We start from the raw sequence: 25663 nt of genomic DNA, 5'->3' as shown, positions 1-25663 counted from the left end.
AGAGGAGGCGTGCACGCTACGTGAACATGTAGAAATGCCGGCCTCGCTAGCGAATCGGGACGTGCAGGTGCAGACCTGTCCTCCCATGAGCCAGCCAGGTGTCTCCCCGGACCTGCCCCATGTCGGCATGAGTGCAAGCGCTCACGGGTGCTCAGTGGGAGTGTGAGCTGGTTTGGTCACTTTGGGGAACAGTTCCACAAACAGAGATGTCCATTTCTAGAGACATGTCCTAGAAAACTTCAAATATGAAAGAATACTCAAAATACTTATTTTTGATAGCAAAAAATTTTAAGTAATCTGAGCATTTAGTAATCCAACGAATAATTAAATTATGGTGTGTCCATATACTGGAATACTGCAGAGGTAAAAATGAATTAATCTTACACTATGGAGGGAGAAATAGAAGATAAAGAGGACATCTGGTCCGATGTAATTTACATAAACTTTGAAACTGTGCAAAGTTGCGTCCTCACAAACCTGCACACTGAGAGCATTTGGAAGTGCCTGAGGATGACACCCCTGCCCCTCTTCATATGTGGGTTTATTGTTGCCCCAGTTCTCCTTTTCTGTTCCTCAGGGTTCCGGCCAGTACATTGGATAGTGGGGCCCAGACCCTCAAAGGGGTCAGTAAATAGCTCCAGCCTTCCATGGCCATGCTCAGAACCCATATAACCATGAAGGGGACAGGCGGCTGGAGGTCACGGTAGCAACTTGATTATGATGAAAGATGACAATGGAAGATGTGGCTGTGGTGGCCTTCAGTACCTATCCTCCATGCAGCATGGACCCACAGAAGCCTCCTCTGGAAAACACAGGCCTGCAAGAGACTGCCATGCTGTGACCTCACCATCCCCTTGCCCAGGTGGAGACTCTCATCTGTAGAGTAGGGTGGGCAAGGTGGGGCACGGGGCCAGGGCGGAGGCCATGAGTGGTGAGGGGGAGTCTCTCCTGGTGAGAACACAAGCAAGGGAAGGGGGTGTGTCCAGCAAATGTGCTAGAATGTTCATTATAGCATGCTTGTAGTAATGGAAAGATTAAAAACCTAAGTGCCTAACATCAGGGAATGGGTAAATTGCTGTATTCTACAGCAGTTTTAAAAAGAGATCTTTGTGCATCAACACAGATAATTTTCAGACATAATGGTAAGCAAAAACGAAAGCAAGTTGCAGAAATATGGATTAAGTTATAAAAAGTTTATAATTACAAAATAACAAACTCAGTGTTGTTCCCGGATACATAGCTGTTATTTTGTTAAAAGTAGAAAACCACTCAAGAGAATAAAAAACATGGAACCTAAGGCGGTGATTGGGGGTGTGGCGGGGGGTCCAGCCGCAGGTGGCGGGCTCATGGTACCTGCATTGTCCAGTATCTTCCTTCCCAAAAATCTGAAGTCAGGGTCTCAAAGGTTTAAGATTTAGCAAAACACAATAGTGGGTATGTGGGTATTTGTTATATTTTTTATTTTCCATATGTTTAAGGTATTTAATAAAACAGATGGAAAACAAAAAATTTTAAATGCTTATAGTAGTGGTAAGCACAAAGATTAAACTTAGTGTAAAATGCAGATGAAAAATATTAAAAGTTCTATCTTTAATTTTTAACAGTTCAGTCTAATTCTTAAATTTTTTTAATGTTCGGGGCGCCTGGGTGGCGCAGTCGGTTAAGCGTCCAACTTCAGCCAGGTCACGATCTCGTGGTCTGTGAGTTCGAGCCCCGCGTCGGGCTCTGGGCTGATGGCTCAGAGCCTGGAGCCTGTTTCCAATTCTGTGTCTCCCTCTCTCTCTGCCCCTCCCCCGTTCATGCTCTGTCTCTCTCTGTCCCAAAAATAAATAAACGTTGAAAAAAAATTTTTTTTAAATAAAAATAAAAAAAAAATTTTTTTTTAATGTTCATTTATTTTTGAGAGAGAGAGAGAGAGAGAGAGAGAGAGAGAACGAGTGGGGGAGGGGCAGAGAGAGAGGGAGAGAATCCCAAGCAGGCTCCCGGCTGTCAGCATAAAGCCTGACGTGGGGCTCGAACCCACGAGCCGTGAGGTCGTGACCTGAGCCACAGTCGGCTGCTTAACTGACTGAGCCACCCAGGCTCCCCAGGCAAAGTAATTCTTTCGCCTCTGTGTTCACTGTACTGTTTCCTTTTACATCAGTTGCTGTGGTTAGTCTTTCCCCTCCAGCCTCAGTGAGCTGCTGCTCTGCACTTGCTCCCTGAGTGCTCCCTGTGGACTGGGCCATGCTGGGGGCGCCCCCCTCTGTTCGTGCTGCCCCCCATCTGCTGGTAGATAGTTGATGCCCGCCCAGTTAAGACCGCTGTGATCTGGTGAAAGGCAAAGAGCAGGATTTTAAAAACATTTACAAAATGCTGGCAGTGTATCAGTAAATGCTGTTTTGAAAAAGTAAGGTGTGACTGGAATTAGCGTCTCCTCTAAGTCTGGAAGAGGCACCATCACGGGCGCAGGGCTCAAGTGTGTTCACCTCGCGTGAGGACTTGGGGAGGAAGACCGCGGTGTGACTGCGAGCACAGGACCTGGCACGCTTCCTGGGATCGGGACAGGAGAATCACAGTCAGGAACCCATGGAGGGCTTTGTTGAAAATGATGGGTTTTTGAAGTGTCCCACTCACCCATTATTAGTGTGGGGAATTCTTCTTCACTTTTAAGTTGTAAAAGCTTTAGCCGCAGCAACCTCATGGCGCTATCCACTTAGAATGTTTTAAAATTCTAAGCCAAAAACAAATAAATAAATCAAATTCTAAAGCCTGGATACTTTATTCACCAAAAATTTAACTTTGGTAAGTAAGACAAGCTTCCTAGAAGGAGTACCTAAACTTCTAACAATTGTGATTTTTGCTGGTGATGAAAGATTTTGATTTTATTTGATTAGCTTATTCTTTTTCTTTTCTGTAAGATTACTCTTATCAGATTAGCCTTTAAATATCTGTTACTGTCAGTTGCTTTTTTTTCTTTTCTAAGAAAACAAAAATAGCTTATTTTATGGGGGAACATGACAGTTAAAAGTTTGGTCCAAAGCCAGAACTGTTGGTTGGAAATGGAGACACCGAACACCTGTGTGACGCGTGGAGTTCGGGAAAATGGTACCCATTTCCGGTTGCCTTTGTGGATGAGCCACATGGTCCCTTTGGGCAGCCCTGGCTACTGTCTTCTGTCTTGTCCACCTGATGAGCCTCTCTGCATTTGTGTCAGTGACAGACGCTCACTGTGGCCATGATGGTGGGCTGGAGGGAAGGCGACCTGTCAGCTGGGTCAGCCAGCAGGTGCGACCAGAAGGGGGGTAGGGTTAGGTCTCCTGAAGCGCTTAGGGGAGAGAGAAAGACTAGCGTGAAGGCTGTTTCCTGTATTCTGGGGACACACAGTGACATTGACCTGCTTATCCAGGCTCACCATACTCTTGTGCCCCGTGCTATCTTTCCACGATGGCGTTTTTTCTTTAAGTGTGTTAGTAACAAGTGCTGGAAATATCCTGGAAGTTTTCTTTACAAAAAGTTTTTCATGTTGAAGATGTTTCAGTGTTTGCCCTCAAAGAGATTCTAAAGTCTGTATTCTCTTTAAGTGGCAGAAGTTGAATTATATCGGAAATGTGCCTAATGACCGTATTTTGACGTGGGACACTTTAAGTTACTGTAAACATGTGCCATTGACACATTCTTCCTCAAGCAGGTGACGTCGACTACAGTGCGGTGCTGCTTGGGATGCTCGTAGTGCAGGACGTGCAGCTGGGCCTGTTCATAGCCGGCCTGCCCACCCTCATCCAGGCCGGGACCGGCGCCTACTCCAGGTAACCACGCTGCTCCTTCCTCCCCGCTCGGTTTCCAGCTTCCCGCCGTCCGCTGACAAAAATGCGGTGTAATACCGTCTCCCGAAGAGATGCTTAGAGCTTTTCCGGCGCAGGCAGAGAGCGTGGTCTCTGGGGTCACGCCGCCTGGGCTCAGGCTCCAGCTCTGTCAACCTTGGGCAAATTCCTTAACCTCACTCTGCCTCGGTGTTGTCATCTAGAAAGTGGGGATGGTGTTACTCCCTAACAGGTTAGTTAGGATTAAATGGGCTAAAATCTAAAAGTGCTCAGAATGGTGCCTGGAACATACTGTGTGTGAGTGTGTGTGAGGTCGTGTGAGATTGTCTGACCACGTGCGTGATTGTGCGCGCGTGCATGCCATCATCGTGGGGACCATTGTTGTGAGTGTCTCCGTTACCATTTCCTCTTTTCCTTATCTCAATGAAACAATCCCCCAAACCCGAACTGCACTTGCTACGTTCATGTGGAGGGAAGTCAAATTGAAAAGTGGAAGAATAAGTTCGCCCAGAAAGTCCTAGGTTATGCTGTACACACTGTTACCAGAACGCCAGCCCGAAAATAAATCCCTTGGAAAATGTAAGGAGCCCCATAAAATTTAAAGGTAAATTGCATGCGAGTTAGGACTGTAAGCTTGAGTTTATTTTAATAAGCAAATAGGCAATATGTTGTGCTTTAAGTATTTCCAGACGCTGCATTTACTTCACGTCTCACAGTGATGATGCTATAACTTACAAATTAGTAGACTTTTTTGAAATTTCTTTGGGAACCACTTTGAAATTCTGAGATCTGTCGCTTATTTCTTCTTTCTCTATATGCCTTTTATCTGTTCTTCTTGCCTTGTTGCGCTGGCTAGAATTTCCAGTACTTCAATGAGTGAGATTATGTGCGTAGATGTTCCTGCCTTCTTCCTCATCTGAAACAGAAAGCATCCATTCTTTCACCGTCAAATGCAGTGTTAACTGTTGGGTTTTTATTACTTTTAGGAAGTTACCTTCTAATCTCAGTTTGCTAAGAGTTTTTATTGTGAGTACACATTGGGTTTTGTCAACTGCTTTTTCTGCATCTCTTGGTATGATTGTGTGGTTTTTCTTCTTTAGCTGTTTGACGTGGTAGATTACGTTGATTGATTTTTGGAAGTCAAGCCAGCCTTACATAGGTAGAATGAATCCTACTTGGTTGCGGTATATAATTCTTTTTATACATTGTTGCCTCCAATTAGCTAATGTTTTGTTGAGGAGTTTTGGGTCTGAGTTCATGAGAGAGAATGGTGTGTAGCTTTCTTTTATGGTATTCTCAATTTCTGGTTTTGGTGTTAGGGTAATACTAGGTTCATAACATGATTTGGGGAGTGTTTCTCCTTTTTCTTTTTCTGGAAAACATTGCATCAAACTGCCGTTAATTCTTCCTTAAATATTTGGTAGAATTCTCCAGTGAAACTATCTGGGCCTTGAGATTTCTTTGGGGGGATTTTTGCTAAGTTACAAATTCAGTTTGCTTAATGGTTATGAGGCTATTCAAATTATCTACAAATTATCTGCATATTGTTGAGTTGTGGTAGCTTGGTTTTTCAAAGAATGGGTCCATCCCATTTCACATGTGGAGGTTACATGTGCAGACTTGGTTATAGTATATCCCATCATCTTCTGATGTCTGTAGGGTCTGCAGTAATGTTTCCTGTGTTGCTCCTGATGTTGGTAACTTGTGCTTTCTCTCTCTGTCAATCTTTCTAGAGGGTTGGCAGTTATTTTAATTTCTTCAAAGACCAGCTTTTGTTTCATTGGCTTTTTTCTATTTTTATATATGTATAACAAATTTAATGTTTGTTTATATTTGAGAGAGAGAGAGAACAAGCAGGGCAGGGGCAGGGAGAGAGAAACACAGAATCTGAAACAGGCTCCAGGCTCTGAGCTGTCAGCACAGAGCCCGATGCGGGGCTCCAACTCACAGACTGCGAGATCATGACCCAAGTTGAAGTCGGATGCTCAACCGATTGAGCCGCCCGGACGCCCCGTCTTTGTTTTTCTGTTTTTAATTTCTTTGGTTTCTATCCTTCTGGCTTTTTCTCCTGTTTGTTTTGGCTGTTATTTTTCTAGGTTCTTGTGCTGTGAATGTAGCTTATTGACTTGAAACCTTTCTTCTTTTCTAGTGTGTTTAGTGCCACACGTTTCCCTTGCAGCACTGTCTTAGCTGCATCTTGTTTCTTTTGGTATGTTGTATTTTTATTTTCATTTAGTTCAGTTAATTTAAAACATTTCCTTTGAAGCTTCCTCTTTGATCTATGGATCGTTTAGAAGTCTGTTGCTCAGTTTCCAAGTGTTTGTGGAGATTTACCTGTTGTCTTTCTGTCATTGGTTTCTGGTTTGATTCCACTCTGGTCACAGAACAAGCACACTTTGTTTTTAATTTTAATTTTTATTTATTTTTGGGAGAGAGAGAGATTGGGAGGGGCAGAGAGAGAGAATCTCAAACAGGCTCCACACTGTCAGCGCAGAGCCTGATGTGGGGCTCAAACTCACGAACCGTGAGATCATGACCTGAGCTGAAGATGTTTAACTGACTGAGCCACCCAGAACAAACACATTTTGTATGATTTTAGTTTTATTAAGTTTGTTGAGGTTTGTCTTGTGGCCTCAGGTACGGTCTGTGTAAGTGCTCCAAAGGCCCTTATTCTGATGTCGAGTGGAGTGTTTTATGTCAGACCCTGTTTGTTCATGGCATTGTTCAGTTTTTCTGTGTTCTTGCTGGAGAAGGTGGTTATTGACGTCCCTAATTATAATTGCTAATTTGCCGATTTCTCCTTCTAGCTCTGTCAGCTCTTGATTTATATATTTTGGTGCTCTCTTATGTGGTGCATACACATTTAGGAACATTTTGTTTTCCTGGTGGATTGACCTGGTTATCATTACATAATAGCTCTTTTGTTTCTAGTAATTTTCCTTATTCTGGAATTTACTTTATCTGCTGTTAATATAGTCTTTCCTACTTGTTTTTTTTTTTCAATATATGAAATTTATTGTCAAATTGGTTCCCATACAACACCCAGTGCTCATCCCAAAAGGTGCCCTCCTCAATACCCATCACCCAACCTCCCCTCCCTCCCACCCCCCATCAACCCTCAGTTTGTTCTCAGTTTTTAAGAGTCTCTTATGCTTTGACTCTCTCCCACTCTAACCTCTTTTTTTTTTTTCCTTCCCCTCCCCCATGGGTTTCCGTTAAGTTTCTCAGGATCCACATAAGAGTGAAAACATATGGTATCTGTCTTTCTCTGTATGGCTTATTTCACTTAGCATCACACTCTCCAGTTCCATCCACGTTGCTACAAAGAGCCATATTTCATTCTTTCTCATTGCCACGTAGTACTCCATTGTGTATATAAACCACAATTTCTTTATCCATTCATCAGTTGATGGACATTTAGGCTCTTTCCATAATTTGGCTATTGTTGAGAGTGCTGCTATAAACATTGGGGTACAAGTGCCCCTATGCATCAGTACTCCTGTATCCCTTGGGTAAATTTCTAGTAGTGCTATTGCTGGGTCATAGGGTAGGTCTATTTTTAATTTTCTGAGGAACCTCCACACTGTTTTCCAGAGCGGCTGCACCAGTTTGCATTCCCACCAACAGTGCAAGAGGGTTCCCGTTTCTCCACATCCTCTCCAGCATCTAGAGTCTCCTGATTGGTTCATTTTGGCCACTCTGACTGGAGTGAGGTGATATCTGAGTGTGGTTTTGATTTGTATTTCCCTGATAAGGAGCAATGTTGAGCATCTTTTCATGTGCCTGTTGGCCATCCGGATGTCTTCTTTAGAGAAGTGTCTATTCATGTTTTCTGCCCATTTCTTCACTGGATTATTTGTTTTTCAGGTGTGGAGTTTGGTGAGCTCTTTATAGATTTTGGATACTAGCCCTTTGTCCGACCTACTTGTTTTTTATTAATGTCTAAAGTGGTCTGTCTTTTCCATATTTTAAAACTTTCAGTCTGTTTATTCCATTGTATTTGAATGAGTTTCTCAATAGATAAGATATTGTTGGATTGTTGGATGATTTTTTTAATGTTTATTTTGAGAGTGCGTGCACATGAGTGTGGGATGGGGGGGGGGTGGCAGAGAGTGAGAGACAGAATCCCAAACAGGCTCCATGGGGTCAGCATAGAGCCCGACGTGGGGCTTGATCCCACAAACTAGGAGATCATGACTTGAGCCGAAATCAAGAGTCAGACACTCAACTGACTGAGCCACCCAGGCACCCTGGATGCTGTTTTTTTAATCCATTCGGTCAATATATCTTAATTAGCGTTGAGACCATTTACATTTATGGTAAATGTTGATATGTCAGGACCTAAGTCTCTCATTTTGTTATTTTCTCTGTTTCTTGTTTCTCTATTACATTTTTCTTACCCCCTGATGGGTCACTTGCATAATTTTGAGGACCCGGTGTAGTTATCTCAGCAGCTACTCCAGGCTCTGCAGTGCATGCGGTGCTGAGGTTAGCTCCCGGCTGTCAGTGCTTGACTGCTTGTGACACGTAGGAACCTTACTTCCCTTTAGTTCCCTTGCCTCTCCCTTCTTTTTAAGTATAATTGTTGTATGTTCTCTATTTATCTGAGCACCAGATTAGTGTGTTTATTAACTTTGCTTCTGATCACATAGGATTTTTTTAATTCATCAGGGTTACCTATTTTATTTTTATCCATTCCGTTGTTCTTACTTGCTTTCTCAAGATTTCTTCTCTTATAATTTCCTTTCTGCAGGGGCTTTCTTTGCTCATTCTTCCTTTTTTAAATTTTTTTTTAATGTTTATTTATTTTTGAGAGAGACAGAGACAGAGTGTGAGCAGGGCAGGGGCAGAGAGAAAGGGAGGCAGAATCCGGAGCAGGCTCTAGGCTCTGAGCTGTCAGCACAGAGCCCGACGCGGGGCTTGAACCCACAAACCGCGAGATCACGCCCTGAGTCAAAGTTGGACGCTTAATCAGCTGAGCCACCCAGGTGCCCCTACTCATTCTTGCATAGTTAGTCTGCTGCTGGTGACAAATTCTCATCATTTTTCTTCCTCCAAGAAAACGTTATCTTCCCTCCTTCCTGGAGGATATTCTCCAGGATATGGATTGTACGGGTGACAGTCCTTCTCTTCCAGCACTTGAAGGATGCACTGCTTCTCTCTGGCCTCTCACGGCTTCAATGAGAAATTGGCTGCCATTTCTCTAAACACAAGTTACGGATAATTACTTATATGAGTGGTTTCTCTTTGTCTGCTCTTAAGATTCGTTCTTTGTTTCTAGTTTTCAGAAACTGAGCTCCGGTGTGTCTTGGTGTCTTCATCGGTTCAGGCTGCTGTAACAACATCACAGACCAGGGCTTAAGCAACAGACTTTTATCTCTCGGTCTGAGATCAGGTGGTGGCAGGTTCGGTTCTTGACGAAAGCTCACTTTCAGACAGCCATCTTCTTGCCATGTCCTCACGTGGCAGGGGGAGCTCAGCACAGAGGGTCTCTGGTCTTTTCTGACGATGAGGGCACTGACCCCACCACAGGGCCCCACCTTGGTGACCTCCCGGAGGCCCCTCCTCCTAACACCATCATGTTGGGGCTTCATATAGGGATTTGGGGGACACAAACGTTCAGTCCATGACAGTCTTTGGGCATATCCTGTTGGGAGTTGGCTCGACTTCTTGGGTCTGTAGGTTTATGTCTTCTGCCTACTTTAGGATTTTCAGCCATTGTTTCCTCAAATAGTGTTTCAGTCCCACGTGCTCCCTCCTGCTTGGACTCAAGGGATACAAACATTTGTTCTTTTGTTATTATCCCACGGGCCTCTGAGACTCCTTCTTCCTCTTCTTCTTCCTCTCCTTTTTTTTTTTTTTCTATTTTCTGTTTGTCAGACCAGGTAAATTGTGTTCATCCGTCCTCAAGTTCATGGATTCTCTCCTCTGTCTTTACTTTATTTAGCCCATCCAGCAAGATTTGTATTTTTGTTATTACAGTTGACCCTTGAACAATGCTGCTCTGAACTATGTGGGTCCACGGATATGTGGAGTTTTTTCAGGACAGTGCTGTAAATGTGTAAGAATACAGTATATAATTTATGTAACCTACACAGCATGTACTAATCGACTGTTTATGTCATCAATCAGTCTTCTTGGGAAATCGAAAGTCTTATGCAGATCTTTACTGTGCAGGCAGCTGGTGCCCCAGACCCTGTGTTGTTCAAAGGTCAACTGTACATCGTTGTAGAATTTCCATTTGGTATGCCTTTTTATGACTTCTATTTCTTTGCTGAAATTTTCTGTTTTTTCATTTCTTTAAAAAGAGTTTTTAATTGCTGTTGAATCACGTTTTTGATAGCGGCTTAAAATCTTTGTCAGATAATTCTAATAATGATTCACCTTGACGTTGGAGTCTGTTGGTTTTGTATTTTTTAATATTTACTTTTTGCCAGAAGTTATATTAAGTTTCAGTAATCCGAAAATGATTAAGATGTTTTCTCTTCTGTCCGATAGCTCAGCCTGTTGGAAAATAGAGACAGCTTTTTAACTGGGATGCCCAGAGGGTTAGGCCCCGGAGCTCCCTCCAGCTCTGCCGCTTCCTGGTCTCACGGTCTCTGGGCTTCAGTTTTCTCCCTGATGATGGGGGCGGCGCGGGGGTGCCTGGCTGGCTCAGTTGGCAGAGCGTGCGGCTCTTCATCTGAGGTTGTGGATTCGAACCCCACGTTAGCTGTAGGGATTACTTAAAAATGAAATCTTTAAAAAAAAAAAAAAACGGGAATGGTATGGAAATAGTACCTGCTCGTGGACTGTGTGAGGGTTGCAGGAGAGAACCGTATGGAGTGCCTGCTTAGGCTGCTACCTGGCGGGTGTGACTGTTAAGGTCAGTTTGTTGACAGGGTCCTCTTGTCCTTTTCCTCTGATTCAGGGTTTTTTAACTATCAGAAAAGTAACACGTCTAGTCACAGCCTATAAATAAGAGCCAGTTCCTAGTCCTTCTGGCTACAGATTTGCAAGATAAGTAACTGAACAAAATTTGTATAGCTGAAAGGAAGATTTACAACTTTAGCTGAAATCTTTTTTTTTTTTTAATGTTTATTTATTTTTGACATCAAGAGCACCAGTGGGGGAGGGGCAGAGAGGGAGACCAAGGATCCACATCACGGGCTCCGTGCTGACAGCAGGGAGCCTGACGCGGGGTTCCAAGTCACAAACCATGAGGTCATGATGTGAGCCAAATTCAGACACTAACCAACTGAGCCACCCAGGCACCCCAGCTGAAAATCATGTGCTTTCTATTTAAGAAGCATCCAATAAATTAGGACCTGTAGAGGTCACAATCTCCTTACCAAACAGGAAGCGGAACCACCTTTCTGAGTGCAAGTGCTCAGAAAGGACAAATGGGACCCCTCATCGCATGAAACTTCCCTGCTGCTTACAAGTAAAATGGTCACCATAGGGCGTTGTCTCCTCAGAAAGCTTTAGGAACTTTTCTTCATTGTTTTTCCCAATGAAAGTCCAGTACACATATGGGTCCCATTGACATTGTTCAAACTTAGTTGTGAAACATCATGTTCACCAAGAGTTTGACGGTGTGGAAAAGATGTTCTATGTTGTGTTAAGCTGTAAAACAGAGAGTCAGGTCATAGGACAGTGTTTCCTCAAAAGGGTTAAACAGAGTTGCTGTAAGACTCAGCTGTTCCGCTCCAGGGCATTGACCCAAGAGACATGAAGATGTCTGTCCACACAAAACCTGTGTTGGAGGTGATGAGAGCACACAGTGTTCATGTCCTTAGTGCCACAGATTATACACTTGAAAGTGGTTAAAGTGGTAATTTTATGAATAATTTACCACAGTGAAAAAAAAAACTTGCACATGAATGTTCATAGCGGCATTATTCGTAATCGCTAAAAAGTGGAAACAACTCAAATGTCCATTAGCTAATGAATGGATATAGTGTACTGTGACCACACAGCGGAATGTTGTATGGAGCCCTGACACAGGCCATGACAGGGTCAACCTTGAGGACATCACACTCGTGGAGGAAGCCGGACACACAGGCTCATGTTATGTGATTCCATTTATGTGAAATGTCCAGAATAGACAAATCCATAGACAGGAAGTCGGTCAGGGGCTGGTAGGGGAGCGGAAATAAGCACTGATGGGTGTACATCTGCTCTAAAATGGGTGGCGTTGGGTGCACCTCTGCAAGTGTACTCAGAACCACTGAGCTGTGTGCTTTAGAGGGGTGGATTGTATGGATGAGAATCCTGTTTCAGTAAAGCTGTTAGAAGCTATATACAGTATCACTTCAACTAAAGAAGAAAACGACTAAAAATATGTCTATTCATGTATACAATGTACGTATATATATGTGTATATATATATATATACACACACAGACACGTGTGAATAAGGGGTTAATAATGATTTTTCTCCTAGTAGAGTGATAGATTAGGATAATTTTATTGTCTACTATTGTACACTTTTCTCTATAATTTGGGAAAACCCCTTCTAATTTTGATTACCGGGAAAAATTTACAGTAAACAAACTAAAGAAATAAAATCCGGGATGATGTTAATACCAACGTTGGCTTTTTATTAAACTCGGTCAGAATCTATCTTTTCTAAAAGAAAGAATTAACTTATTCCTCTTGCCCCGACAAGTATTTCACAGTTAAGTAACAGAACACAGAGGCTATGATAATACTTTTTATTTTTTTTTAATTTTATTTTTTTAACGTTTTTATTTATTTTTTTGGGACAGAGAGAGACAGAACATGAACGGGGGAGGGGCAGAGAGAGAGGGAGACACAGAATCAGAAACAGGGTCCAGGCTCTGAGCCATCAGCCCAGAGCCCGACGCGGGGCTCGAACTCACGGACCGCGAGATCGTGACCTGGCTGAAGTCGGACGCTTAACCGACTGCGCCACCCAGGCGCCCCGATAATACTTTTTAAAAATAGTGATTTGAATTATTAACATCTTGCCAAGATCATGAAAATTCTAGAAGGTAGTATGGATGGATTTGTTTATAATATTGAAGACAGGGGCCCTTAGCTCTAAGCAGAGCAGAAATTCCAGAAGCCATAAAAGATAGGAGAAGTGATCAGTGTTACTGCGTGGAAGTTTTGTACCGTGAGTGTGTAAATATGCCTGCGCACATGCACACGTCCCTGTGCTTGTAAACACACGTACGTGCACACCTATGCGTGCGTGCATGTGCTCTGGAACTTGTACCTGTGCACATGGTAAGCAGGCCAAAGACAAATGGGAAAAATATTTGTAAACATGTTAAAGCCAGTCAAGTTACTTATTTCCTAAAGATCTGCAAGTGAAAGTTGGAGGAACCCAGCTGTGTGGGCAGCTGGTGCAGAGATGAGGAAGTGCTCGCCCCGGCCTGGAGGAAAGGCAGAAGGCACCTGTACCTGTCACACTGCAGACCTGTAGGAGCAGGGTCCCCTCTGGGGTGCGATCGGGAGCAGCGTCTGCCTCAGCTGGGCTGCCACACACACATGTTCTTGGAGCGGCCCGTCCAGCACGTCAGAGCCTGTGGCAGCGGAGTGTCTGCCTGAGGAAGGGGTGGCGATGCCTGCTTCACAGGGCGAGGCTGGCACTCGAGTAAGAACTTTGCCCAAACCTGGTGGATGGAGAGATTGAGATGCAGAGCGGTGTCGTCTTCACCGTGGGCATGAATAGGAAGTGTGTGCGGGTGCACAGATGTCCCTGGGGCCAGGTTGTCTTCACAGAGATATGGGCTGTCCATGGCTTCCACTTTTCACGTGGACCTTTGTCAGCTGTCTGCACCTTCCCTTCCTTATGGCGTATTTGGTTTGCAGTGGGGGGGGGGGGGGGGGGGGCGCGCCCCCCGGGGCGGGGGGGGGCAGGGGGTCTGTGTGGTGGCTGGGAGCGCGGGCCCCAGAGCCAGGTGCCAGCACGTGGCCTGGAGCCACAGCTTCACCTCTGCTCCACGTTCTCATCTGCGGATGGGATGCTTCCCGCACTTGTCAGGAGAAACGCACCGAGACTGGAAGTCGTGTGTGCAGCCGAGTGCGGCCCAGTGCTCTGGGCCTGGAGGAGAGCAGGGTGTTTGGGGAGGACAGTGCTGAATACATGAGTGGTCACCCAGAAGGTGTCTAATCAGATAAATGCACGCACAGGGTGGGAGTGGGGTGAGGAGCAGCGAGCAGCAGGTGGCCACGCCAGGTTGGCAGGGCCTCTGGGTCGCAGACCTTGAGGCCCAAACGTGAAGGACGCCATGAGGGACGTGGAAACGTGCCTTCAGGGAGCGGAGGCTGGTAGAGGTGGCTCTGTGGGTGAGGGACGGGGGAGGCTGCGGCCGGGCGGAGGAACCTGGACTCATTGTCGTTCTGGCTTCTGTGGTGCATTAGAGACCAGTTAGGAGGCCGGTGGAGCCATGCGGGGAGGCGGTGGCACCCAGGAAAGGGGTGACAGGCACAGGCCAGGCTCCGGATGACTGCGCTAATGTGTGAGCGAGCTGTTAGTTCCCTGGGGTGGGAAGACCGGGCGGGAACTGAGGTACACCCAGCCTACTTTGTTCAGCGCCCCAGGCACGTGCCTGTCCCTGCCTGGTGACCCCACGTGGAGCCCTCTACCACAACTGCCCTTCGAGCCCAGCTTGTTCTGAAACCCCCATGAAACCACTCGTGTGACTTGACATCCATGTCCACTGTTGCCTGACTGCGGTGATGAGTCCTCTGCCAGTAATCAGATCTGTATTCTCCCATCGAGAACTTTTAAGCCAGAATTTAGGACTAAATTGTTTCCTTAATGTGATGGAGAACCAAGTTTCTAAAAACTAAACTGAAATAAGTAAAAAGTACATACAAACAGTGCCTTTCTTCTGAAAGTCTTCTGGCTGGGATCTTAAGAATACGTTCTGAGATGTAAACAGTGTATTCTAAAAAGAGTTTAGCACAGAATCCTGTTCTCCATTAGACATGAAATGTGGTCACGTCCGATAGACATGAAATGCGGAGTTCTGGCTTGGGTGACAGACTGTTTTGCCGCAGGTCACTGGAGTTCTGTGGCCATTGCTGAGCTGCGGGGTGATGATTGCCTCATGAATTTCAAGGGGGTCAGCTTAGATCCTGGCGAGGAATGTTATTATCAGCCACTGAGTGAGATGTATAAGCTACAGTCGTTATAACCTATGTGTAAGGTGTATTGCTTTAAAGTATCCATTGCAGAACAACAGTTTCCATATTTGATTCAAATAACTTAATTTGAACCAAGTTATTTAGAACTAATGTGATTTTTAGGTTTTATTTTAGTCTCTGTAAAAATGTATGTGATTTGGGAAACTTATTTTGTAACATGTCAAAGATCAAGTTGAAAGCCCATTTTGTTGGGTTTCAGGGAAATGTGGAGGTGAAATAATGTCCCTTTTTTCTTTCCTTCTCTCCTAGCATTGTCATGGAGACTCTGCGGATACTGGCTTTGGTGGGTCAGATTCTTTTCTCGCTGGCCGCGGCTTTTCTCCTGTGTCTCGTTATAAAGACTTACCTCATTGGACCGTATTATCGAAAACTGCATATGGAGAGCAAAGGGAACAAAGAAATCCTTATCGTAGGAATCTCTGCTTTCATCTTTTTAATGTTAACGGTAATCCTCAAAATGCCTGTTATTTACATAGTCTGACCTGTAATCTGTTCATTGAGAGCTTATGATCCGTCAGTTCTTTATCTTGTCACTTCAGTGGTAGTTAAAATAATTCGAAATGCATGGCATTTTTATTTTATGCACGGTTACTACACTGCCCATGAATTCATACCCAGTAGACTAAACCCGTTCACTCTCAGCCTCTTGAGCCTTTTGCTGAAACGGTACCTCAAGCGTCGCACACAGGCAAGTCTGGGTGGCCTTGAAAACCACGTAGTCTCCAGCGTCACCAATGTTACGTGGTCTTAAACTTAAAAACAGCTTTGTACCTGAAACCATAATAACAGTTTAAGACAATTTTTACTTCTATTTGGTGACAACAAAGCCGGTCAGCAGTATAACTTCTTTCGCCACAATGTGAGAAGTTGAAGATGAAAATCAAAGGTTCGTTTTGGAAGCAGCCTTCTCCTTTAAAGGATGTGCTTCTGAGGGATGGGGGGGTATGCTGTTAGACCCCCACAGACAGCTGTGCTGCTCACCACGTGCCCCTGAGGAGGGAAGGCGGGTTCACACAGAAGCTCCCACGTGAGTGTTCCTAGCAGCCAAACGCCACCCAGATGTACTTCAGCAGGTGCCTCCTTCTGCCGGCCTCGGTCCGTCCACACCAGGGAAGGCCACCCAGGTTGGAAACGATTGTACGTGAGTCTCCAGAGAGTTCTGCTCTGCTGAGCAAGAAAAGCCAGTTCCAGAGGTTGCATACTGTGTATTTCCATTTGTGTGACATTTACGATGAAAAATTTCAGAAATGGAGGGAAGGTTGCCAGAGGCCAGGTGTTAAGGGGTGGGGGTGGGGGGAGGGTCCTTGTGACAGAAGGTTGTGTGTGTCTTCACTGTGTTGTGTCTGTATGCTGGCCATGATCTTGTGCGCTGATGTAGCAAGATGCTGCCACTGGGGGAGCTGAGCAAGGGTACGTGAGGTCTCTGTGGTTCTTAGAACTGCAAGGGGTCAGCTCTTACCTCAAAACCGGAAAGGCACAGAAGCTACTTCTTGTGTAGGATTTAACTACTGACTAGTGTTTTGTAATCTTGGGAGACTAGGATTTGCTTCTGCTCAACGCTGCCCATGTGTGTGACTTATTTAATTTTTTTACATCGCTTTCTCCATTCTGGACTATTTTTCTCTTTAAAAATGACATCCAGCAAAATTCTTCTCTGGATGACTTCCATGTTGTCTTCCCAGTGGCTACACAAGTTAAAATAGTTCTGTTTGTTCTGTTTTCTTTCTTTGACACTGTTTCCTGAGCAGCAGCTGGGACCACCCGGCATGCTAGGTGCTGGCATCCTGCACGACAGAGAGTCTAACAGCTCAGGCTCCGCTGTTGCAGTGCGTTACCCCCCCCCCCCCCCCGGGGGGGCGCGGTTGTAGGCGTGCACTAGCCTCCGGGTGAGCTCTGTTTTTAACATAGGTTTGTTTGTTTGTTTATTTAAAATGTTTTTATTTATTTTTGAGAGAGAGAGAGGGAGACACAGAATCCAAAGCGGGCTCTGGGCTCTGAGCTGTCAGCACAGAGCCCAACGTGGGGCTCGGACTGACAAATGGTGAGATCATGACCTGAGCCAATGTCAGATGCTTAACTGACTGAGCTGCCCAGGCGCCCCAGCCATTCTAACCCTTTTGAAGTGTACAATTCCGTGGTTTTCAGCATATTCACAGCACTATGCAACCATCACCACTGTCCAATTCCAGAACATTTCTGCCCCCCCCCCCGCCAAATCCACATCTCCGAATCTTGCCTGCCCTCCCCCATCCCATAGTAACCACTAACCTGCTTCCTGTTCCCATGGATCTGCCAGGGTGCCGGCCCCTCTGATGTGGCATGACCTAAAGGGTTTGTCTGTGCTGGGGTGCGTTTCAGGATTTTGCTCCTCTCCTGGCTGAAATCCCATGTCACAGAGATCTCAGTAATATCTGCCAGCCTGTAACTTGCCCTTTGATTATCTCAGTGGCATTTTTTGATGAATGGAAGTTCTTCCTTTTAATGTACTCGCTAGTTTCAAATTTTGTGCAGATAGCACTTTTTATATCCTGTGTAGATCTTTGCCTCCCCCGGTCCAGAGGCGCCCATGTTGCTCTCCACTTCCTACTCTGCTCTTCTCACCAGATCTGCGTCCATCTGGAGGCATGTGGACAAGGGTCCGTGTTGCCATTACGTGTTTCCACATCACATGGCGGTACAGGGTCACCTCGTCAGAAGCCACAAGCGTGAGCATGTGTGTATGTGTGTTTGTGTGAGTGTGCATGCATGGGTGTATGAGCACAAGTGAGTGCATGAATGTGAGCATGTGTACCCGAGTGTGTGCGTGGGCGTGTGCACTAGTTTGCATATGAGTGCACGAATGTGAGCTTGTGCACGTGAGTGGGCAAGTGTTAGTACAAGTGTGCATGTGAGTGCATGGGCACGAGTGTGAGTGCATGTCTGCATGCGTGAGTGTGGTGCGAGTGTACATGTGGGTGCATGAGCATGAGTGTGCATGAGTGTGTGAATGTTAGCATGCATGTGTGCATGTGCAAAAGTGTGTGGATGTCAGCACAAATGTGAGTGTAAGCAAAAGCACATGAGTGCGTGTGTGAGTGCATGAGTGTGCCTGTGAGTGTCTGAGTCCCCACTCTCACCTTTGCTGCCCGCCTGCTCTTACCGACAGTGCTGTCCCCGGCAGCCTTCTCCAGATTGTCCGGCTGCGTTTGTGTGTCCAGCACCCATGCGAGTTTTTGGATCGGGCTTGTCAGTTTGCACCCGCGGCTGCAGGGACTCTGGGCCCCTCGAGGGAGAGCTCGCGCGTTGGCGGCTGTGAGCCGCTGGCCTGTGGGCATGTGCTGTGCACGTCTCAGCCCTCGTGCGTGCTTCACAGCAGAGCTTTGTGGTGTGACAGTCGTGTGTTCTCCTGGGCGACTTGTCCCCGTTGCTGGGTGTGGTTGGTGCTATTGTGAACCATGTTTCTTTGACGGTTCTTTCTGTTGGCTGCTCTCTTCTGTGTGTGGTTTTACTTTCTCAGAGTGAAAAACGTCTACCTCTTTCCGGTTGTTTTGTGTCACTAACACCTGAAGCTTTGCGTTTAACAGAACTGTCATTAGAAGCCTGAGTGCTAGCTCGGACCGCGTCCGGCTGGCACGGATGCGCTGGCACTTCCCTCTGGGGCCCTGTGTTCTCAGGGCCTCCCTCCCTCACTGGAGTGTCCTTCTCTAAGTGCTTTCAGTTGGAGACGGGAAGAGTTTTTACATTAACACATGACTTACTGCCATAGTTGGGCTGTTCACTGAGTCCAGGTAAAGAAAATCTATCACAAATATTTAAAATAAATTTTAAAAACTATTGTTGTTCAAAAATTTGAATGATTGTTTCAAATATTTAAATTTTTTTCTCCCTGAATGGTGGGTTCAACTAATGTTAGCTTCCTTGTGTGCATCTCGGCTCATCCCCACAGAGGCCCTTCTGGAGACGTGGAGATGGGCCTTCGCTGTGATAGTACAGCTGCCTTTGGGCATGAACCTGCCCTGAGCGGAGCTGTCGCTGGCGCACTGGAGAGTGATGTGCGGACCTTCCCTTCCGCCTAGGTCACAGAGCTGTTGGATGTGTCCATGGAGCTGGGCTGCTTCCTGGCCGGAGCGCTTATCTCTTCCCAGGGCCACATGGTCACCGAGGAGATCGTGTCTTACATTGAGCCCATCCGTGACTTCCTGGTTATCATTTTCTTCGCCTCCATAGGTAACCTTCCTTGTTTACGTCAGGATGTTTGCAGGGTGTTAGACACCCGCATGGGACTTCTGCAACCTGTTTATGTACATATTTCTATTTATGCAGCAAGAAGTTGCCATAAAAATTGGGGTCTGCGGAGAAATCTTATTAAAAAGAGGGAAAGTATGCACTTGGGGACATTGATTTGTTGACTGGCCGCCATGGTCTGGGGGCGCTCAAATGCCCTCGGGGGAGGGTGAACCCCACGTTGACTCCACGGAAAAGGCACAGGTGCCCAGCAGGTTAGCGAACTTAAAGGCAACACCCAAATGAGACATTTGGGAAGAAAGGTTACTGTTGATACCAAAACCTCGAACTGCCGTGTCGCAGTGCGCTGCTCTGGAAATGCCCCTTGGTCGAGGAGTGTCTCCATCGGGCACGTCCAGCACAGCACTGCCTTCTGCCCAGAAAGCTCTAGCACTGCATCTATACCCGCCACCGGCTCCGTGCAACCCCAGTAAGGCTGAGCGCGTCAAGAAGCACATCACAAAGTCTGCAGGGAAACTGAGAGTGGAGCACAGAGAGCAGGGGCCGCACGTCACTGCATAGCTGCTTTAGTGACAGTGCCCTCGCTGTTCCGAGAGAGGGCCCACTCGGCCTCCTTTCCCGTCCACCCCCCTCCCCCCCGCCCCGGCCATCTGTCCTGTGTCTGGTCTGTCTGTCCCTGTCCCTGTTTCTCTGTGTTTCTGTCCCTCTTGCCCACCCCCTTCACCACAGCCCCTTCTAGTGCCAGGCGGGCTCCGCTGTGCTGAGTGCTGAGTGATTACCTCCACCCATCGTTCCCCCAGAGGAGTGCTCGTGAGGTCGACAGGCACGAGCTCCCCTGATCAAGTTCCAGGCCACATTGTCCCGGGAGGACCCATCTCGCTGACACACGTGTCACTTGTGTCCTGCCTGCAGGGCTCCGTGCAGTGTGTCCTGGCTAGAAATGAAAATCCCGCAGGTGTGTTATCTAATAGACAAGCTTGCTCTACCCTTCCTCAGGTTAGGGCTCTTGACCTGCTGAGGACTGAGCTATCGAACCAGCCGCACGTGTTTTGCCTTGGTTCTTCACACCCAGTGTTGTCAAGGGGGTTCAGGCGACTGTCCTCTCCCCGAGAGGCCTGTGCACACGCAGGACCTTGCTTTTCCACTGCTCAGGACTGTCTGTCTGTCTCGGGCTCTAAGCAACACAGAAGTGGACCGTTTGAGACTATGTCTTTCCTTTTCTGCATTTTTGTACCTCAGTGATGTTCACGTGGACTAGGTCCCTGACCCCCTGCCCTATGGCAGGCCCTGCGGAGTCATGAGACCCCGTGGAGGGCCTGCCGGCTGCAGTCAGTCCCGGGCAGGGGGAGCGACCCTGGGATCCCAGCAGCACCAGCAGGAGCGCCGAGGGCCCCGGCCCAGCTCTGAGAAGAGGCCGTGTGTGAGCAGCGTGAGCAGAGAGGGGTGGCTTGGGTCCCAGCGTGAAGGAGGGCCCCCCGGCCTGGGTGCAGAGGTGGCATCCAGCACGGGCGCCCTGGAGGGGCAAGACCTCCGGCCGGAGACCCCAGGGGCGGAGACCGGCCTCTTCTCAGCAGTGTGGGTGCCCACCCTCACAGGACAGGAAGGCCCTAGGCCCACACACGGCCGGCAGGCAGGCAGGCTGTTAGTCTCTGTGTCCTCCTATGGAGCCTGCTCCTCACCCCCATCCGTCAGGCACCCAAATCACGCGTCCCTGAAATACTGCTGCACCCATTCCTTTGTATTAACGAGGTATTGGAGCCGTGACTCAGGCTGCCAAAATGGATGCCAGTGTCTGTGCGGCCTGAGGGAGCCTGCTTTATGGCCTGCAGACAGCTGCCTGCTTGCTGGGTCCCCATGTGGCCTTCCCTGGTGTGCAGTGTGCTTGGGGACAGAGACAGAAGCGGAGACCAAGATGGAAAGACAGAGGAATGGAGGCCGGCGGGGACTCCCGTGTCCTCCTCTTCTTCCCGGCACAGTCCTGCTGGGTCAGGCGTCCGCCCTGTGACCTCACGTCATCCCCTGCACCCCCTGGATGCCGTCTCTGGGCACGCTCATGTGAGGTTATAGCCTCAGCATGTGAATTGGGGGTGGCTCGGCTGTTCAAGCTCCAGAGGCAGAGTCAAGTAGGGCCGGTGAGCCTGCGTGGCCACCATGCCATCCTGCACGACCACCTCAACGGCTAATTCCCAGGCCCTTCTCGCTTTACAAACGAAGCCAGTGACCTGAGTTTTCTTGTTACACACTTTACAGCAAGGATTTCATTCTCTCCTTGGGTCCCCCTCCCTGGGATGCAGAGAGGAATTCAGAAGTGGGTACTGCCTGTTCCTCATTCTTGGAGGTGCCCTGGAGGCCATGGGCACATGTGGGGTGTGATGGCTCACGTGCGAGTTGACCACGTGCCACGTTCTCATTCATCCCCCAAATGCACATCTGCAGATAGAGGCCGGGAGGCGTGTGATGGGTGTGCAGAGCCTGTCCCGCTGTGCCATCCCAGGGACACCCTCAGCACTTGGTGGAAACGCAAATGATGAGTGGCTGTAAGCAGAAAAGCTACAGGACGACTGGTGTGCCCTCTTGTCACCAGTGCACACGGCAGTTGTGCCAACGTGGATTGGGTCTCTGTCCCTGAGCATCGTGTGGTCCTGTGATGATCCGTGTCTCCACCCTCAGAGTAGAACACCTCTGCTGTCTGGTTTGTGTGCCTGGGCTGGGTGCTCCCGGTGCAGCCGGGGCCCGCAGGGTCCGCGGCGCTGCACCATGTGCCTGGCATGGGACCCCACTTATCCTCGGGAGAGGGGAGGCCCCTGAGCTTTGAGGCAGGGCAGGGACACAACCACGTCCTGGGGGCGGGGGATGCAGGTGAGCAGGGACCACCGCTCCCTGGTCACATCCATGTGACGGGCTTGGTCAGGTGTGTCCCTCTGCGTTGTGGGCTTGTTTCCATCGGGGGTGTGTGGGTGGCAGCGTGGCGAGTATGAGGAACACAGGTACAGCCAGAGGTGGTCTTGGACTCACGGCGTAGGAGGGCTGGGGGTCGAGGACTCGGGAGACAGCTCGGTAGGAGAGAGGCCAGGTGTCCCCTAGGCAGTCGTCGGGGCTCGGGGAGCACTGTGGGTCTGGGAGGTGGAGGCTGGGCAGAGCCAGGAAGTGGGGGAGGAGGCTGGGGCTCCAGGCAGGTGCTCGACAGCAGTCCCCAGCACTGTGCTAGGGGCGGCCTGGGCGGGTGCTGCTGAATTTGGAGAAAGAGGAAACCGTTCTCGGAGCAAATGGGTCCTTACTTATATCTGTATCTCTGAGTAAAACAAGTAGACACATGAAGGGGCCACATGTGTCATGACATGGGGTCCATGCGCTCGTGAGGAGAAGGCCCAGTCAGCCCTGAGTTCCTCAGGGATGGGGGGCCGGGTACACACCGGTCCTGCCCGGCCGCTGAGTAAAGAAGGGCCCACCAGCACCCGTCCCTCGTCTCGGTACTGCAGGCACTGACGGCAGCAGGAGGAACATGTACGGCAGGGCAGCCGGCGGCCATGTGGCCAGGATTCCTCTCCTGTGGCTTCCCCCCCACCACCCCCAGTTTCTAGGCCCCGGGGGTGTCTGCATCTTGGACAGAACATTTTCACAGAGGAAAGCAGACTTCGCGGCTGCTTGCTGTCACTTTTTGCCGAGTCCTGGGAGAGTAGTCTGGTAGAGGGAGGCACTGGCGCCCGGGCCGCTTTCCCCACGGTGAACGCTGGCATAAGCCATAAACACAGGGCGCCGCAGGGTCGCGCTCACAGGTGTCCTCGTCCGTGGAGAGGACATGAGGAAGCCTGAGGGTCATGGGCTCCGCTGAGGACGGGCCGTGTAGTCCTCCGAGAATGACCGTGTCCCTCCTTCCCTGCACAGGCCTCCACGTGTTCCCCACTTTTGTGGCGTACGAGCTCACTGTCCTGATGGTCCTCACGCTGTCGGTGGTGATCATGAAGGTACTGATTCTTCTTTGCGGTAAAATTTCTGTCATGTTGGTTGTATGTGACCCTGAGTCTGCAAAGCGCATCACGGCCACTTACCTGGAGCCCCTCCCCTCGCCCAGCAGTCTGTGGACTGGGTGAGTTAGGACCAGGCCGTCGGGTTTGTTTTCCTACACCTGTCTCAGAACTGGGCATATTGGGAATTGGGAGTCACAAAAGCTGGACCAGGAGAAGGCACTCTGGGCGGCCCGTCTCCACAGGACCCTTGCTCCTGGCCTTTTCTCCTGCATGAGTCCAAAGACCCACAGGCCAGTGAGTAGCACGTACACATGTACATCTTGTCGTTCGTGTGTTTGGAAAGTATCGTTGTGTTTGTACTCACTGAGTGGGCTATCAGGAGAAGACAGGACTCAGGAACACCAGGTGGGAGAGACACACAGGGCAGGGAGTGCGGGACGGGGCTCAGAGCCCCCCGCCTGTGCCAGCCCCTTGCAGACCACAGTTCCCTCACAACCACAGATGATTGAGTTGTGTTAGCATTTATTTCAGGGTCCGATTACCTGTTCAGTAGCTGCCTGGCTCTGTGGATGATAAAAGTTGATTTCACATATTTCTACTGGAAGGAGTCAGAACCCCTGCTGGGCCTCCAGCCCCAGCTGCTCCCCCCTAGCTTTGCTTACAAGAGAGAGACCATGCTCTCATTGGAAAGTAAAATTCTTTCTTGAATGCTGCTGACTGGTGTGGGGGGAAAGCCTAGTTAGCTGCCCGTGAACCCCTACCCTTGATTGCGCATTTTTCAGCCTGGTCTCATTTCAGACACTCTGTGTTCATTGGGTGCCTCTGCACATGTCCCCTCGGTGTCAGGAGGGCCCCCCTCTGTTTTCTGCGTGGCAGTCAGTAATGCGGATGCTCTTGCAGTTTGCCCTGGCCGCCCTGGTCTTGTCTGTCCTCCTGCCGAAGAGCAGCCAGTACATCAAGTGGATTGTGGCTGCGGGGCTGGCACAGGTCAGCGAGTTCTCTTTTGTCCTGGGGAGCAGAGCACGCAGAGCTGGGATCATTTCTCGGGAGGTGAGTCCGCACACACCCTCTGTGCGTGTTTAGGGTGCCCCGTCCTTCACACCCCCCACGCTGGCATTTGAGCACCTTCCCTGCAGCTGCCTGCAGCTGGCATGAGTCTGGGGGTCGGCCTCTGGGTGGCTGCGGAAGTGGGGTCCTGCTGCCTCTCACACAGGTGTGCAGGTTTGGGGTCAAAGTCTCCAGAACTGTCAGCATGCCCTCTGCAGCAGAGACTGTGAAGTCTCTGTCATATCTCTGGCAAAAAGAAGAAAACTAAATCTTAAAGCGCCATCGCCAGTTTGCGTATTAGCAATGGCCTTGGTGCACGGCTATCAGCCAGGCTGACGGCCGTATCCTTCCTGATGCATGCGTGAGGGGTGTCACCGCATCTTGGGTTTCACTCAGAAACCATGTAAAAGGCACAACTGGAACGTTGTTTTGTGAAGGTACCCTGTTGGTTTAGGGGTTTTTCTTGCAAAGTACACGGCAGCATTTGCCCACTTGTAAAAGAGAGTGAGAGTCGCTGTCAGAAGTGCTTCTGATGAGGTCCCTCCTCCCCCTACCACAGTTTTAAGCGCATGCAGCCCTGGGCCTTCTGCGCAGCTCCTGAAGGTGAGCCCCCCACTTCCCATTGGCCTTCTTCGCCTCTGTCTCTGGTCCGTTCATCCTGGGCCTGGCTCTCTTGTGTGCCCTGTGCTGGCTGTGCACACGCCTGTGTGCCTGAGTTCCTGTGCACACCCACCTGATCCTGTGCGCTTTCCTTACTTTCTGTCCAGTTTTGTCATGTGCTCTTTTCAAACTGGCCGTGAATTAGAACTTGAGGAGTATCATCTGATGACCCGTGCTTGTCACTTTAAATTTGGCAAGCAGGATGTTTGTGTTTGGCTGTGGTCTGTGGGTGGTGGCCCCCCACCCCAGGGGTAAATAGGCCACAGTCTGTTGTCTGCCACGCAGGAGTTAGTGTCCTTCAGGACAGGGCCAGGTGACCAATTCAGTGTTAGCCCCAAGTGGTCTGAGGACAGGTGACGTGCTAACTAGGAACGTTTCACAACTAAAGTAGAGAGTCGCTGTTTGAGTAAAAGCCGGGTGGATGTTACAGGAACTTTGTTGTTGATGCAGGGATAAATGTCGGGTGACAGCGTAGAGGGAGCCTGGACCCCCTGCTCTGAACAGGTGGCTCTCTGAGAGATAGCCTGTGTGCTGTGGCCAGAAGACCACACACCTTTCACACACTCGCAGCCATGGGGACCAGCTCACATCTGTAGTTCTCAGCTTAGAAACACTGTGGTTTGTACACATACAAGTTCATGAATGGTAGTTCCTACTTAAACTTGATTTGACCCTTTACCCTTCTGCATCCGTTTTCATTTTGCCCTTTCTGATGCCTGTGCGAGCACGTGTGAACGTGTGGGTCTGTCCTTGAAGCCAGGACAGGAGTCTGCCTCCTGCCCTCAGTCTGCTGCCCCC

The 25663-nt window shown here is 48.7% G+C and overlaps 1 protein-coding gene across 7 annotated transcripts in view; it reads left to right on the top strand.

Moving 5' to 3' along the window:
- SLC9D1 (solute carrier family 9 member D1) overlaps window positions 1-25663 on the top strand; it is a 57912-nt gene that overhangs the window by 30980 nt on the left and 1269 nt on the right. For 3 of the 7 annotated variants that reach the window (XM_040487003.1, XM_040487000.1, XM_040487001.1), the window contains 5 exons: window positions 3668-3788; window positions 15216-15411; window positions 19022-19172; window positions 23076-23155; window positions 23957-24208. In XM_040487003.1, the coding sequence (XP_040342937.1) occupies window positions 3668-3788; window positions 15216-15411; window positions 19022-19172; window positions 23076-23155; window positions 23957-24208 (800 nt within the window). The remainder of the gene's footprint in view (window positions 1-3667; window positions 3789-15215; window positions 15412-19021; window positions 19173-23075; window positions 23156-23956; window positions 24209-25663) is intronic. The other 4 variants (XM_040487002.1, XM_040487004.1, XM_040487005.1 and 1 more) reach the window with 4 other exon arrangements.

Source organism: Herpailurus yagouaroundi, unplaced genomic scaffold (assembly GCF_014898765.1).
Source record: "Herpailurus yagouaroundi ecotype Mexico unplaced genomic scaffold, PumYag 164, whole genome shotgun sequence".
In the NCBI taxonomy this organism is placed as follows: domain Eukaryota; kingdom Metazoa; phylum Chordata; class Mammalia; order Carnivora; family Felidae; genus Herpailurus; species Herpailurus yagouaroundi.
This window is presented reverse-complemented; position numbering and strand designations above follow the sequence as displayed.